We start from the raw sequence: 17,061 nt of genomic DNA, 5'->3' as shown, positions 1-17,061 counted from the left end.
GCTAACCTGAAGCCCGGTGAGGAGGCCGGGAAGAAAGTAGCGCCGCTTCTCCGGGTACGGAGCACCTGTGCCCAGGGACGTGGCCCTAATTATCATCTGGAGACCGCCTCCTCCGGAAGGCAGGCCCTGGAGCTGACCACACCAAAGATTCCTGGTCCAGGGCCGCGGCAGGTATTTCCCGCCCCGCCCGAGGCTAACTGCAGAGCTGGCGCCCCCGCCTGGCGCCGGAGGCTGCCTACCATAGAGGCGGCGGCGGCTAGAGGGGCCGGCGAGCTCCGGGAGCCGTCACCGCGCGGCCGTAGGGAACGCGCGCGGGGCGGGTCTCGCGCCACTGGCCTTGTAGCCATTTTAGGAGGAAACCCGGATAGCTAGCCCGGGGCGCGGCTTCAATTTCAATAACTTTATTGGTGGCCTTGTCCGCAGAACAGCCATCGCACTAGTGGCTAGGGGAGGAGGGAGAGCATCGCGGGAGGTGATTGGGGTGGGGGCGTCCCCGGGCAGTGAGCGCGGGGATGCGGGGTGTTCCCTAAAGTGGGTTTCCTGAGCAGGGGGCATCAAGAGGGTTTTGGGGGGTTCCGGGCGCTCCTGGAGGCCAGCGAAGGAGGGGACCCCGGGCACGGCTTCCCTGGAGCGGGGATTCCCTTGCCCGGGTCCCCAGGCGCAGGGGCGGAGCCGAGAGCGCCCCTGACGCGGCCGCCGGGGTGTTCCTAGACCCGTGTTGTTTCCCACGGCAGGTGGCCCCCGACTCGAGCTGCAGCCATGGGAAACACCAGCGACCGGGTGGCTGGCGAGCGCCACGGCGCCAAGGCTTCACGCGCCGAGGGCGCCGGCGGCCATGCGCCAGGCAAGGAGCATAAGATCATGGTCGGGAGTACCGACGACCCTAGCGTCTTCAGCCTGCCGGACTCCAAGGTGAGCGTCCCCACGCCCCCATTGGGCGCAGCTGCAGCAGGCTGGGAGTCAGGGCTCCTCCTCCCTTTCCTGGTTCTTTCTTATCACACTGACCTAGGATACGGTTTTCTGAATTAAAGGGATTTTGGGAGGGGGGGGACGGAGATGTTGGAGGGTGATTACTCCTGCGGTGCTGCCTCAAAATAGGATAGAGGCGGAATTTTGTTTTTCGATTAATCTGTTGTCCATATTTTTACGATAGGGACTGTAGACCCCCACCCCCACCCCATCCCTGGTTTTCCTAACAGGCAGGTGCCCTCTTTTAGAGTACTGATGAGTTTATAGGTTGTAAACCCTGGTAGAAAACTTAAGACGGTAGGTTCCCCGAGTTGCTGATCATCCGCGGCACTTTCTCAGATTTACCCTGAGGTGGGTAAATGAATTTATTTTTCCTGACAATTTCTATGTATCAGTGTCATTTTTGCGCTACTAAGAACTCAGCGCTTCTGATCCTCTCCCTCTTTGGCATGATTGTGAGCAGCAACCACTTGCTTCTTTGATACTTTTTCCAGTCTTGGGGGACAGTAAAGGACCTCCTTTGGTTTGCTGCTCAGTTTTCATCTTATACTTTATATCGTGGTGGCTGGGGTGCTTTTTTCATGCCCAGCTACATCCTCAAGTGGGAGAGCAAATGATTGCAGGATTTCTCCACTTCCCAATAGTAGTTCATGATGTTACCATCGCTGAAAAAGAACAACCCACAGCTGCCCGGAAGACCTTGTCTCAAATCCAAGGACCTTCAGAGAAGTGGCAACTTGTGTTCATCCATAGAAGAGTTAGATGGAACAAACAGCAATGTGATTACCATCGGAATGTTTCTAGTCACATTTAGAGCTGTCGGCATGAAATACAATAATCCCTCCACGCTGTATGAGTGGGATAAAGTAGAAAAATGGAGGGTTTGAGGAGATTCGGGTGTATTTGATGTTTCTTATCACTTCAAACCTTTCACCAAATTGAGGTTTGAGAGAGTAAAGAATGAATTGCCCCATAGGTAGCACATGAAATTTGGATTCTACAGTTTATTTTCTTGAATCCCAATTGAGAACATAACTACAGAAAAAGAAGTGAAGGTGATAAGAAGAACCACTTCTTGGGGTTTCTTCTTCCTTCTCCCACTTCAGAACTTCTTCCTCAACATTTGGGCCATCTACCCAGTCATTTGAATTTACTTTTTCAAAGCTTTCTCAAGGTGATCCACCGTGTAATTTTACCCTTTTCCTACATCGATGACTCAGGATTTAAGTACGGTGTATTGTCAAACTGTGACTGCAATAATCAGTGTGCTGAATAAAAGCCAGGTTGCTCCATCTGAAATGGAGCCTATTTTGGTTCATTCTTTCCCTAACCTCAGTCTTGCCATTTGTGAATAAGAAAATTATTTCAGATAATTCCTAAGGTCTCTTCTACATCTCAAATTTTATAGTTTTCCATCTAGTCTCTTTACTTCTTCCTTCAATGTTTTACTTAAACGTTTTCAAACTGTAGTTCTCATTGTTTTGTCTCTTTTTCTGGTGATTTTGCTGACGATTTAACTTGGAGTAAATGGTCTTTCAGCTAGTCAGCTGCACTCAGGCCTGCCACAGAAATGTCATGTCATATGTGGAAGGGCTTTCTTCCAAAGCTAGGCATATTAATAGTTTGCAGCTTTCAAATTCTAAACTGCAAATACTAAATCATGAAAGTAACTCGTAGAAACAGTGGCAGTGGGGCCTACATTGCTTCAAATGCCAGTCCTCTTCAGTGGACTAGTTCAATGGTTCTCAATCCTATTTGCACATTAGAATCATTTGAGATTTGTTTAAACACTATATGGAAATTTGGAAACATTTTCCATGTTTCAAAGTAGGGAGAACAGTGCAATGAACTCCTGTATACCCATCACCCAGTTTAAACAATGATCAAATTGTGAACAAATTTATATCATCTATACCCCAATCCACTCTCCCCCCACCAGTTATTTTGAAACAAATTCCAGACATCTTATCAAACATTTTATCTGTAAATATTTTAGGATCTATCTGTAAAGATGAGTTTTTTCCTTTATTTTAACAATCACAGTATTATTATTCTCTGTAAAGCTTTTTAAAAACAGATTCCTAGGCCCTATATCTGAATCAGAATCTGAGTTATTCTTAGGCGTATGTAAAAATTTCTGTAATTCTGATGCAGCCAGTCAGGCAAGAGTGCATTGCTATAAGAAGATGGAGATAAAGGTTTTCACTTAAGACACTTCCTTATGGAATGTGAAAGTCCCTTCAATTCTGTTTCTCTGTTTACTTGAGTTTATGCTGCTACAGGTGTCTCATAGTATAGTTTTGAGGAATATTGGGAGACCGTATAGAAGGTAGACTACCTTAGCCATTTTCAGAGTAAAGCCCAAATGAATAAGTTAATCCTTTTTTTTAACCCACATTATTTTATTTGGTGATGTTTTTACTTGATGCAGTACAGTCCTATTTACCTATTTACCGAAGTCATTTAAACCATTTCGAATTGGGGATCAGCAAACTTTTTCTGTAAGGGACCAGACAGTAAATATTTTAGACCTTGTGGACCATACAATCTCTGTCACAACTATTCAGTTTTGCTTAGCATGAAAGCAGCTGTAGATAATATGTAAATGAGTGAGTGTGGCTATTTTCCAATAAAAGTTTATCTATAAAAGCATCTGGCTCCCTGGCCATAGTCTGCCAACTCTTGTTCTAAAGGATGGTAATGAAAAGAAACTAAGTAAGAAGTCCTTTTTTTTTTTAGAATCCTACAGACCTCATTTGATATTGGAACTGCTTTTGTAAAAGGAAGCTGTGTTTTTGATCTGATGCTCCTTGAGGCTCCAGAATTTTTATCCCCACTCCTGAAATAATTAGTATATACCTGGCAGAAGTGAGCAAGTAAGATTTCATAACCAGTTTCCAAAAATTAAGAAACCAATGATACAATTTTTCTGTACTTTTAATGTCCTTTTGTAACCGATTAGCCAGAATGAAGTTTATGAATTATTTATGAATTTCAGTATCTCTAACTTGTATTACAACTGATAATTCAGAGCTGTTCATATTTACATGTGAAAAATACATGGCTAACTTTATTGCTTTTTATGGAAGCATACTTTTTTCATATTTTTTCTTTTAAGAGGGACTCAGAAACATATCATAATTGCCTGCCTGTGGGTTAATCTGGTAACAGGGAGTAGTAAGCTTCCCCCACCTCTTTTTTTGAAAGGAGATCCTAAGGCTCTGAAAGGGTGAGTGATATATGCAAACTCTAAAGTTAGGCTGTGATTTGGGCAACCCTTGAGCGTAAGCCATTTGACCATTTTAGTCCTAGATGGGTTATTTTTCCATAGTTTGTTCAAAATCTGATGCAGTTGCTAATTTCAAGGCTCATTGATCCTTAACCAGAAATGTAGCACCCCTCTCTGCCCTAGGGAGGAGAGTGACCTTTTAAGAATTCCTGGGTCACAATTTAGGGATGACCTAATCCTTCTTACAGCTCCCTGGGGACAAAGAGTTTGTATCATGGCAGCAGGATTTGGAGGACTCCGTAAAGCCCACACAGCAGGCCCGGCCCACTGTTATCCGCTGGTCTGAAGGAGGCAAGGAGGTCTTCATCTCTGGGTCCTTCAACAATTGGAGCACCAAGATTCCACTGATTAAGAGGTGAAGACGAGTGTCTTGGTTGAGTCTACAGGGTCCAGGAGTAGAGACCTGATTTCCCTTCTCAGGAGAGAGACCTGGCTGGACTGCTTCTTTCTACCCGCTAGGGACTCTCTCTAGAACATTTTCTGTGGCCAATGACTACTGCTGTGGCATTTTTTTTTAAATCTCACAGGGAGTCAGAAATGTTTAACCAGTTAGAATATCATTGCCTCAGAGGAACTTATCGTACAGCTTTGTGGGTACATTCTTTAGGACTGTGTTAACACAAGTCCTGTCTATCCCTGTGGGAAGTCATCTGTAACTGGCTGAGTCCACTTGTTCTGACTTCTGCACTAAAACAAAACACAACTGATATTCTAGGTAGTAATGTGAGTTGTTGCTTGCAGAGCAATAATGAACTAATTGGTAATCAGAATGGCCCTTTATAAGTAAGTCATTTTTCAGAAAATGCTCACCAAACTATGGGAAGGGTACCTTGAGGCACTCACACAAACTATGGGAAGGGTACCTTGAGGCACTTCTGTATTGTGAAGCTACTTGCTGTCTTCTTTACACTTGTGAAGGATCTGTTCCTGCTGAAGCAAATTAGTTGTACTAAGGTGAACCATTTTGGGGGATTAACATCTGTTATTCTTTTCCAGATATTAAGAACTAAAGTTCTTGGGAGGGGCTGGCAAATATGTGCTCAAGGTGATACAGAAAAGGATAATGGGTCTATAAATTTTTTTATTCCAGGGGGGAGAATCGCTTAGGAATGTGGGAGATCACTGGTATGATGTTGTGAATGTCTCATGGCTTTTACATTTACATTCTCTCTTGTAACAGGAACTTGGCCTGTTTAACCTTCTGTTTTCTTCTGTAGCCATAATGACTTTGTTGCCATCTTAGACCTCCCTGAGGGAGAGCACCAGTACAAGTTCTTTGTGGATGGACAGTGGGTTCATGATCCGTCAGAGGTAAGGCCTTGATCTCCAAGGGCAACCATTAACTTAACTGTGTCCTTTTGGCTATTATTCCCCTTGGTGTCAAACATCATTGCTGTCAGGATTGATGAGCTCCTACACTGGAGGATTTCTCTCTTGATTAAAGATGGAGGTGCCAAGTATGATCATTTTTTTAAAATAGGAGAGTTAGATGGAAGAGATGAATTTAAAACAGGGTATATGAGTATTTTCCATTCATTGTTTCAGCCTGTGGTTACCAGTCAGCTTGGCACGATTAACAATTTGATCCATGTCAAGAAATCGGACTTTGAGGTGTTTGATGCTTTAAAGCTAGATTCAATGGAAAGCTCGGAGACATCTTGTAGAGGTAACGTAGCATTTGCTCTTTCTTGATGTGTTTTGCTTATTCTTCCCAAGAGTGGTTTTTGTTTTTCATTTTTTCCTCAGGAATCTTCTGAATCATATATGTGTTTTACATATATATACAAATTATAATTTATTAATATATATATTTTTTGTCTATATATATGTTTATCTTTTTTTTTTTAAGATTTTATTTATGTATTTGACAGAGAGACAGCCAGCGAGAGAGGGAACACAGGCAGGGGCAGTGGGAGAGGAAGAATCAGGCTCCCAGTGGAGGACCTGACGTGGGGCTCGATCCCAGAGCACCGGGATCACACCCTGAGCCGAAGGCAGACGCTTAACGATTGCGCCACCCAGGCGCCCCATATGTATATGTTTATCTTCTAAACATTTAGATCTTGTCTGAGAGAAAAAAAATCTTAGTTTAGTATATTTGATTTCAAAATTTTTTAACCAAGATCTACAGCAAGACATTTGTTTTACACTGTAACCCATTCTCTCTCCCCCCATCTCTCTCCCCCTCCCCACTCTCACTCTCTCACACACACACACACACACACACGCATTCCTGTAACACAAATCTCAGCAGAATGTGTGTCTTTGTTATATATGATACACTCTGTTTTCTATTTTATCCTTTCTTTCATGAGCCACTAATGGGCTATAGCCTGTAGTTTAAAAAGCTATTTCTAGTAATATTTCAAGGTTTCATTGACCTTTTGGCAGTATCATCCAGCGAGACTAGTTCCGTCTGGTTTGCCTTGTTTAGCTGCGTCTGCATTAGCTTAATTCTGCCAATTTGATAGCTTGGCTGGCAGGTCTGCATTTTTGTATGGCCCTCCAACTATGGCTGTCTTTGGGGAGAAAGGGTTACAAAAACCCCACAGCTCTTTTGTGTGTATGTTAACTGAAGTTGTATCAGTTTTTGGTTTAAAAAAAAAATTCCTTGTTAGAGGAAAAGACCTGTGTCCTTTTGTTTCTCCCAATATTACTTTTTCCATGGCTTTCTTCCCATTTGCTACAGCATCAGAAGAGTGATTTGCTAACCACGCTCACGGTTACCATTTTAGTACATTACATTAAGGCTGTAACTGTCTAAAGAATTGTGCACCCTTTTCCTAGTGAGCACACTTTTCCCTCGTGAGTTCAAAGCCTGCCCTTGCTACTCACGAGCTTTGAAGTCATGGACAGGTCCTTCGACCTGTCTGGTTCTCAGTTCCATATTACTAAAATCAGAGGCTTAGCTTCTCAGTCATTCTCATCTGAGGAGACACAACCTTAAGTGGAGCATATTAGAATCTCAGAGCACAGAGGTGGCTTATGCAGCTTCTAAAAGACCAATCAATAGTATTATAATTGCCTGTTTATGAAAATCATAAAAATAGTTTTCATTATATAAGCTCAGTAAATAAAGCTGAACCTTCTTCTTGCCTGGTGGGGCAGTGATTAATAAGGGTTTAATTATATTAATTAAGTGATGAGGCCACTTGAAACTCTACATTTTTACATTATATGATTCTGGAGAAGCAACTGATGAACAGTAGACATGGAATCATAATTATATAGAAAGGAAACTAGCATACTTTTGATATCTCTCTTTTCCCTCTTTCACCCAATTTCCTGATCTACTTTGTGTCTCTACGGATTTGCCTGTTTTGGACCTTTCCGCAATATGTGGTCTTTGGTGTTTGGCTGCTTTCACTTAGCATGTTTTCAGGGTTCGTCCGTGCTGTGATATGTCTTAGTACTGCACTCCTGAATAAAATTCCATTGCACGGATTCATTAGCCGGTGGACATTGGGATCGTTTCCACTTTTTGTCTGTTACAGACAATGCTGTTCTGAACATTTGTGCTCAAGTCTTTATGTGGACATACATTTTCATTTCCCAAGAGTATAATTGCTGGGTCATATGCCAACTTAAAGTTTAACTTTTGCGGGCCGCCTGGGTGGCACAGCGGTTAAGCGTCTGCCTTCGGCTCAGGGCGTGATCCCGGCGTTATGGGATCGAGCCCCACATCAGGCTCCTCTGCTATGAGCCTGCTTCTTCCTCTCCCACTCCCCCTGCTGTGTTCCCTCTCTCGCTGGCTGTCTCTACCTCTGTGAAATAAATAAAATAAAATCTTTAAAAAATAATAAATAAATAAATAAATAAATAAATAAAGTTTAACTTTTGGAGGAAATGCCCAACTGTTCTCCAGAGCTGCTGCACCATTTTACATTCCCACCAGCAATGGGGATCGTACAAAGGTTCCAATTTTTCCACATCCTGACCTACAATTATTATTATATGTTTTTTATTATAGCCATCTTAATGAGTGTGAAGTGGCATTTGATATACATTTCCCTAACAGCTACTACATCATTAGTAATCTTGTCCTCATTGTTGCAATTATTGTAGTATCAGCAGTCTGAGAGTTTATAACCTTGTTATCTGTTGCTTGCATGGAAAAAAGAAAAAAATCTAATTTTTTCACATCATTTGACAGTTTACAAGGCATTGTTACATCTGTTACCTCCTTTGATTCCTATAAAAACATTGTGAAATAGGGTAGAGATTATTATCTTTCAGTTCATGAATGAAGAAACTGACCGTAGTAGGATTTGTTCTAGGTCATACAGCTGATAAATAGAATGGCTCTTCTCTGAACCTATGTCTTTCACTCCTCTTCCCCTCCTCTGTCCTCCATATCATGTTGCCATGTTGAGGAATTTCAGGGTTCGTGTTCAGGATGATTCAGACTCTTTCTTTGCCTTACAGTTGTAGAACCAGCAGGTTACAAGTTTATGATCTATGGCTTTTCCCATATTTAATATTAGCTGCCATGTATTGACAGTTTTTTCATGTATTTTTACTAGCTCTCCAACTTTCCCTTATATTTGGATAAATCTCTTCCAGACCTCTCCAGCTCTCCCCCAGGGCCTTATGGTCAAGAAATGTATGTGTTTCGATCTGAGGAGAGATTCAAATCCCCACCCATCCTACCTCCTCACCTTCTTCAAGTTATTCTTAACAAGGACACTAATATTTCTGTGAGTATCCTGAGAGAATTACTGGGGCATCTGGGGGTTACTAGGACCATTTGAGCTAGTTGATAATCCTAGAAGTTGGGATTTTTACAAAGCTGTGTTGAGAATATATATCATACACATATCAATAGCATTACAGATTCCTTTTTCCAGGGCTGAGTTGTTACTTTTCCAGGTACTGATACCAAAATTCATAGTTATCTTCTGGTCCTCATAAATTAGACCCAGAGCCATGGATTGCTAGAACCAATTTCTGGGACTTCTAGTCCAACACAAGATAAGGCATACTTATCATTTGGGGATATAAAAAGGAGTATAAAAGGTTTGGGTTTTTGTGTGTTTTTTTCCATATAATTTACATCTCTAGTCAATTCACTTGATTCCCACTAAGATTATTTTTGCCTCTTAACACAAATCTTCTGTATGTGTTTTGGGCAAGATTTTTGTTTTAGCTCTATTAAGGGAGAAAAATAGATGCTAAGGCTTAGAGTTTCTGTCCCGGACTCAGAATTTTCCTAAGTTTCTGTAATGAGAACATAAAGATTGATATATACTAGGGTGAGTGTATTATTTAAAAGAAATACACATTCTAGTTTAGCGTTTCTCAACAGATCCAAAGAACTCTGAGGAAGAGTCAACTGTTTGGTTCAAAACTGTGCACTTAACCCCATTTAGTGATTTTTGTTTTCTTTCTTAGTGTGATCCAGCTTTGCTTCCTGAGCCCAATCATGTTATGCTGAACCATCTCTATGCATTATCCATTAAGGTAAGTGGTGGGCCTGGCTCTTCCCTAAAATGGGAGGGCAGGGGTGACACATGTTCTCCAGTGGTTACTTGGCCTGCCACTTCACTGACGCTAAAGCTGGCCATAATGGTCAAATAATAGGAGAAAAACCTTTTTTTTAACTAGTAGGTGGATTTTTTGTTCGTTTTTAATCTTAGTACCTCTGTGTTCTGGCTAGCTAAATTGCGCTGTGATTGAATGAACTTTTTTGCTTCCTGGTTTCTTTTTGGGTAGCTATAACCTTTGTACCACCTCCTTCATTAAATTGGAGTTCACAGCACTAGGATTTCATTTGCAGGCAAAGCAAGTTTATCTTCCAGTTCAGAGAATGCTTGAATGTGATTAAGGCTTTTGCTTTTTAAAGGTGGATATGTGCTGCTTTTGAGTGCTTCAGTCATACACCCACTGGTTGCATCACTCCACTACACTAGGTAAAGGAGAGAGGTGACCAGATTTGCTCTGTCCCCTCCAATTCTAGAGTCCTTAGTTTCTCTGCTGCTTTAGAGTCTGGGTTGAAGATAACCCTTTCAGTCTTGTCATGCATGTCTTTGTGGTTTGGCTATTGGAATGAAGTTTTATATAGCTCTGTAGTTACTATACAGAGCTGTATCCTCATCAGAATCACCTGGGGAAATTTGTAAAAATACAGTTTCAAAGCCTACATCCCCAGAGATTCTGAATAAGTGCATCTAGGATGGACCCCCAGTAACTGTCTTTTAAGCTGCTTATATTTCTTAGATGTGCAGCCAGATTAGGGAAATCACTGATACAGTTATCTTTAATAGATTATGTAGTACTTTTCAAATATATATTATTGAATTTAATTTTTATAATAACCTTGTGAGGTAAGTATTATTTTTAACCCCTGTCTTATAGATAAAGAAACTAAAGCTCAGAGAAGGTCATAATGCCAGTAAGTACCAGAGAGAGGACTGGGGTCCTCCCGTCCTCATTCCATGTTCTTTCTTAGAGATCACTGTGCCAGGTCTTTCCAAGTAGGTTTTTCTCTCAGCTGCTTCTCATTTCTACCAAACCCTTCCTGGAGCCGAATTTTTTACCTTCCTGGCTTTTGTCGTATTTAGGCTGTGATCAGCATACTCTGGTCACAGAATGTTAATCTGAGAAACATTCATTGTAGATAACACAGCATATGGGAAAATGGGAAGATGCATTGGTTTCTCAGTTGGATTTGCTTGAGTTCTTTGGATCAAACTGAATTTTGCCTCCTGTAACTGCTCCTTGACTGTCAACTGACGCTCATGGGCCTACCGTCTCCTCCCATGGCATACCCTTGAGCTGTAACACAGCCAGGGAAAGAGTACCTCTGACTTGTCATATTGGTTCTGACCCAGATCAGGGTTTTGATTACTGTGATTCAGCTTGGCCTTGACCCACTCCTGGTTCTGTCAGATTGTTTAGGCTGTTTGGAGTTGATCCATTGGATTGAGTGTCTTTCCAAGGAAGATTTTGGGGTATACTTTGTTCAAGGATAGAGAGGGATTTCTGAATCTTCTCTTGATTAGAACGAACTTTTTAAGTTCATCCCTGGCATTAAATGGAAATTAGACCTGCTTTGGGGTTTGAAAATGGGAAAGAAAAAAAAAAATCACTCCCCTTTCTTCTCACTGCATTTTAGACTTCCTTCTAAAAATGAATGTCAGGATTTTTTTTTTCATGATAGTTTTAAGCCGAAGATTCAAATTTGAGGTAGGGAAATGAGTAAGAAGATAGGAAACTAATATTTCTTCAGCACCTATTTTGTGTCAGGTACTCTGCCAGATATTCTCATAGAATCATCAGAGCCCCCTTCATGGTAGGTGTTATCCTTTGTCATGATGAGAAAAAAGGCTTAGAGGCATCAAGTATATTACTCAAGACCACAAATAGAGTAACAGTAGGAATCAGGATTGGAATTGAAGTTGAATTGAACCAGCCTGCTTATATAATATCAACTATCTCTGTTAAAAGTGGGCAACTGTGAAGGACTGAAGGCTGGAAGAGCCACCTGTAGTCTGAACTAACAAATTAGCTGCATGTGTCTTTCCCTTGCAGGACAGTGTGATGGTCCTTAGCGCAACCCATCGTTACAAGAAGAAGTATGTCACTACTCTGCTGTACAAGCCCATCTGAAGGGATCACTTCCTGCCTCCCAGGATTTAAGAGAAGCATCTCTCTTGCCTTTCTGGACTGGACCAGTCTTAACTAAGACTGGAAGGCTAATTTGCTTTGAGGCTAATATGTGTGTTTCAGAGCCTTTGAGTAGGATGCTCTGCTTTTGCATTTGATTGCAGACGGGAGCTTTATGAGTTCATGGAATTTATTTTAAGGAAAAAAATTATGTGTGTGTGTGTGTATGCACACATATACATACATATATATATACACACACACACATACATGCACATATATGAGAGGAAGGTTAGTGGAAGCCTCCTAGCTAGATGTGTTCTCTCTGCTGTGGGGACTCACCAAGACCAGTTTGGGGGAGCTGCAGGAAGAACCATTACAGGAAGCTTTTTTCCTAAAATGGATGAAGAGCCAACTCTCAGGATCCTTGTTGGGTAGAGATTCTACCACTGCTACCTTGGCTCTCCAAGGGATGGGCTTGTGCCGGACTTCTGCCCTACTTACAGTTGCCTCCCTGCAGGGGCAGCTTTTTTTGCATGGGTTCTCTGTATTCGTAGAGTATGTGGCACAGTCTTTGCTTTTTATGAAACCAGATGCCCCACAGGAACCCTTTCTATACTCTCTTCACATTCTTGCTTTGATAACCTCCTTTAGATCTTATACCTGACACAAAACTCCAAAGGCTATGTGAGACCTGACCCACCACACAGACTGGGGCTGCCAGAAAGACTCCTTTTCAGCCCAGCACAGGCCCAGGCCACTTTGTTACCACTTGTTTTAACTTCTACTAAAGAAAATATGTCTCAGCATTATCAGAAAGGCAGAGTGCAGAAGGTCTACTTTCTCGTTTTAGTTTAGTGACACAGCTTAGGCTGTCTTGGCACATTCCCATAGGTTTTCCCACCTGGCCTTGCCCTGCTTCCATATTTTCTTTCACAGAGCAGACAGCTTTGAAGGTGGGAGTGAAACCAGGGGAAACCTTAATGTCTTTCATCCCTGGGAGATTTTTGTGTGCCTCCATTTTTCTTTAATTAAAAAATGACTTTTCATTGTTCTTAAGAGACTGAATAGGAAAATTTTAGGCTCTTAATGAATGGTTCCCAAGATTTTCTTCAACAAGAATAGTAGTTTAGCCCTCTACAGTCTTACATCTATGTGGCCAACCCTGTGCACATCACTACACTAAACACTGTTCTAGAAACAAATTCAGGTTCATTTGGTGCACCTAAAAAGTTTCTTCAACTTAAAGACTCAATAGGCCAAGAAGCAAGAAAAATACCCCTGGGGTTCCTAACCATGAATAGTATTACTTCCCTGCACCAAGTACAAACAGAACCGTTTTGTTTTTCTCTTTTTTGAAAGTGTTCGATGAAGAAGTGGGTTCAATGATTTTCATTTGTGGAATGAAAAGTAGCTATCCAATCCACTCTTGGGGTTCAGAGATAAAAATCTTTTTCTAAATATCTGTGGCTCTTCCATTAAGGATAAATGCAAGTCAAAACATTCAGCACTGAAGGAGGACAAACTTGAGGCTTGAGAGACACCTTGACTGTTAGGATGTGCCCAGCGACACTGAAAGGGTACCCATAGGTCAGCTTAGCTACCTCCTGTCTTTCCTGTTCAAAGCTGATGACACAGTTGTCTTTGGGTACGTAGACCTTAGATCCTGCGAGTGAGGCAGTAGGGCATTGGGTGGTTTTGCTGGGAATGCAAATTGCTAAGTGCTTTGGTGGTTACTTGCAGAGAGTAAGTACTGCTTTAGCCAGTGAAGGCCCCCTTCTGCAGCAAAAGGCTTTTGTGGGAAACCTTTTATGGTCCCAACCACTTTTTGAGTGGTGTGTCATTTTAAAAAATCCAGGCCAAATCCTATTATAAGCAACTCTCAGGATTTACATTGTCTTCAGTTATACTACTGTTTTTTCCAGTACCCATTAAATAAGTGGGCCACATAGGAGGATTCAGATTCTTGGTTGTTACTTGGAAGATTTTGTCACACTACTATTTCTTGTCAATAGTACTGAAGTATAATTGCCTATGTGTTCATGTATTAAAATTTTTGCACAGTTGTATCGGTAGAATGGGGCAGGAAAAGAGATTCCTTCAATTTCTTAGGCCAGCGGCTTCCATGAACTGGCTCTGACTCCAAAGACACTAGGTTTTGGTGCTTGGTGGCCTTCAAATATCCCTAATCTGGGTATGTGCAGAAAGTGTCAGTTTCCTAAGTTCTTAGGTAATCTCCCCGCCAAATGTGAAGTGGGAGCCTACCAGCTAGTATGGAAGAGGGCAGGCAAGGTGAACTGGGGGATGCCTCCTTCACTGTTCCTTCTCTGCACTGCTCATACAGCCTGTGGCCCTAAGAAGCCTGTCACACAGTCTGTCCCCAAGAAACTGTTCTAGACGGTAGAGAGGGAAGGGGGAAGGTAGCCCAGAGTATAACCCATTCATTCTTTTTTGTTGGTTAAAGGGATAGTTTATTTTCTGTAGACGAGAGCTTGGCAGATTTTGAAAATGAATAAAGGCAGGAAAAAAAACCCACTTTTTTAGTTTTAAAAAACATGGCTTTTTGCTTGGTTGTTTTTTGTTGTTGTTGTTAGTTGTTGTTGTTTTGCTTATAGGAGTTTCACAGAGTCAAAGTTAGAAGAGTTAGAAAATCACTCTTTAGGAGTGCTCACCCTTCAAGAACTGCATCATGGCTTGGGGGTTGTGGGGAAAAGGAAGAGTGACTGAGCTAAGGAGGATACTAGGCAATTAAAGGCTTAATTAACTGAGAACTAAAAATAGCCTTTTTGTTGTTAATTAAATGAGACAACGTACTGGTCCTACTGTATAAAACATCCCTTTCTTGTTACTTTTCTCTGCCCTTTCTTTTATATTCTGCTTTAGCTTCATTTGTCAAGCTGACTTTACCAGAGTCTCAGGCCAAATATTACCTAAAACAAATGTTAGTCATCTTGGTGGTCTGGTCATGGTTATTAGCTTGCATTAAGCTTAGGGTTGAATGGGATTTGGTCACTGTCAGTAACACCCCCTATGAGCACACCTGGCCTCAAGTGTGTTGGCCTTTTTTTTTTTTTTTTTTAAACAATGCTTATATGGTAGAGAAACCCTGTAAAAGGAGAGTCCAAGAGAAGATTCTGAGAGGATCATACAAACCCAGGCCTCCAATTTCTTGTCTCTTGTAGACCTAATGGATCTGAGGTAAAACCTTTGCAAAGTGTCAGTACTCCGTGTATGCTGCTAAAATGAAGTTAAGTTTGGAAAGAAGTGTTACCTCCAGACTGTGCTTACATTAATCTGGGTATAAATGAAGGAGACATACTAATGATAGAATCCCCTGCTTCTCATTGGGGAAATAGGGCTTTTAAAATTTTGACCTCAACTAAAAATGATATGCAATAGTCTATGTTGTGTGTGTTTGAAAAATATTCTATTCTCAGAGATTTCTAAGTCCTCACGTTCTAGTGATATGGGGCATAGGCTTAGAGGCAGATATACAGTTTGTTCACCCATTATTCTGACTCATCCTTAAAGCCAAGTCCTTGCTGTCTTCTACCAGGAACTGCTAGCTCCAGTTACCCATGGGATAGAGCACCTGGGAGGGCTAGGGGTTAGGAAGACTCTGGATCCTAGGCATTTGTTTCTTCTTAAGCGCCCACCACAGTGGAAGGTTGAAGGGCTATCATTTCGGCAGTGAACCCAAACTTCTGGAACAAAAGGCCAAATCTATTTTTTTAACTATAAGAAGAAAGAAGTCTCAAGAGTCTGTTACTTATGAAATCCAATTCTTAGCAATGGAATCCCTCTAGGATTCAAATGTGGACTTTGTCTTGATTTGCTTTTCTCTCTTCTGCTTTGAAGTGATTAAGTTTCATTAAAAATTAAATTTTTTATTAGCTCCAACATTAGTTGGAGTTGAATTAATTGCGTGTAGCACAGTGCGTTTGCAGTAAGATTGCTGTGAAATGCCAAACACTCTGGATTTTGTAGTCAAGTTAAATGATCGAGGAATGCCACCTACCATAAGTATTATATTCTGTATTTGATCATCCTCTTTTCTGTTCCCATCCACAGAACAATTACCTTACTTAGGTTGTGGTTTTGGAGCAGCCAAAGCTCACCGATATCCATTAGTCCTAATCTCCACGCTGGGCCCTATTTGTGAGACTTGTTTGAATTTTGGTAAATTGAAGGATGCTGGTTGTTATTTCACTGAAGCACTTTGAATGAGTGCAGCTCTGTCATAAAGGGGGAATAAGACTATAATTTGGAAGGGAATTAAATATGTGAGTCCTCCTTTAAACGGTGCTTTTTGTAACCTTTAGTGCCGAGGTACAGGGTTGCTTTTCAGTATTCCACAAAGGATTGGCATACAAGCTTTTCCCCAAATGTAATTTGTCACTGGACTTTGACATGTCTGAAAATTATGTGATGTAACACATACAGAAATGTGAGGTTTTTCCCATAAAACTGTTGAATAAAAGTATTATACAGCAATAATATTTGAGTTCTTCATTGGTCACTGATTATATTGTAAAGATCTGTCTGCCTTGGTAGTCTCACAACCTAAAGAATGCAAATCACCACATAAACACATTTGAATAAAGGGAGAGGTCATGGTGCAGGACACAAGTGAAGTCATCCAACCATCTGCCATTTTTCCTCTTTTCCAGGCTATGCCAGCATTAACTAGAGGAATGTGAACTCAGTGATTTGAAATTTGGCACATTTTAAAAATCTGCACACTTAGCTATTATCCTGTGCTGGATTTACTTAGGCCCTAGACTAAGGGTTTTCACCCATCTGTACATTCGTATCACCTATGCAGGTTCTAAAAAAATATTGATGCCCCATCTAATACCTCCATCCCTAATTAAATGGAAATCTCTGGTATGGGATCCAGGCACCCGTATTAGAGTCCCAGATGATTCTAACGCATATCTGTATGAGTCCCCAGATGAAGAGTCTCCCTACTTACAGATACTTCATTATATATGAAAGCAGAGTATGTGCTTCATTCTGACACCAAATCACTCTCCTCAGATGGCTTTGTTCATGATGGTAACAGGATAATTTTTGTCTTACATCCCTCTATTTCATAGGGTGCTTACATAGCTGACCTCTGGACTTTCCCTAAAACAACACAGTCAGATTCCCCTATATTTGCCACTCTACAGCATCTAAAATGAGTTAAATTTCCT

The 17,061-nt window shown here is 41.4% G+C and overlaps 1 protein-coding gene and 1 long non-coding RNA gene across 4 annotated transcripts in view; one reads left to right on the top strand and one right to left on the bottom strand.

The window, feature by feature from the left end:
- LOC148109225 (uncharacterized) overlaps positions 1-139 on the bottom strand; it is a 58,925-nt gene extending 58,786 nt beyond the window's left edge. The window contains exon 1 of the long non-coding RNA XR_015726398.1: positions 7-139. This is a non-coding gene — a long non-coding RNA (uncharacterized LOC148109225). The remainder of the gene's footprint in view (positions 1-6) is intronic.
- On the top strand, positions 32-16,360 carry PRKAB2 (protein kinase AMP-activated non-catalytic subunit beta 2). 3 transcript variants are annotated; one of them, XM_045813593.2, is made up of 9 exons: positions 324-472; positions 735-912; positions 4,447-4,613; positions 5,476-5,569; positions 5,804-5,924; positions 8,822-8,955; positions 9,650-9,718; positions 10,613-10,649; positions 11,789-16,360. In XM_045813593.2, exons 2-9 carry the CDS (start codon positions 760-762, stop codon positions 11,806-11,808), a joined length of 795 nt encoding a protein of 264 aa, XP_045669549.1. In that variant the 5' UTR covers positions 324-472; positions 735-759; the 3' UTR covers positions 11,809-16,360. The 3 variants fall into 3 exon arrangements, with proteins under 3 accessions (XP_045669548.1, XP_045669549.1, XP_045669547.1); XM_045813592.2 differs by lacking the exons at positions 324-472; positions 10,613-10,649 and adding an exon at positions 32-171; XM_045813591.2 differs by lacking the exon at positions 10,613-10,649 and having other exon boundaries at positions 325-472.
- Positions 16,361-17,061: the final 701 nt, after the last annotated feature.

The sequence above is a fragment of the Ursus americanus genome, chromosome 12 (genome assembly GCF_024610735.1).
Source record: "Ursus americanus isolate L20-20 chromosome 12, mUrsAme1.1.p, whole genome shotgun sequence".
Classification (NCBI taxonomy): domain Eukaryota; kingdom Metazoa; phylum Chordata; class Mammalia; order Carnivora; family Ursidae; genus Ursus; species Ursus americanus.
The sequence above is the reverse complement of the archived record's forward strand: the minus strand, read 5'-3'. Positions and strand labels throughout refer to the sequence as shown.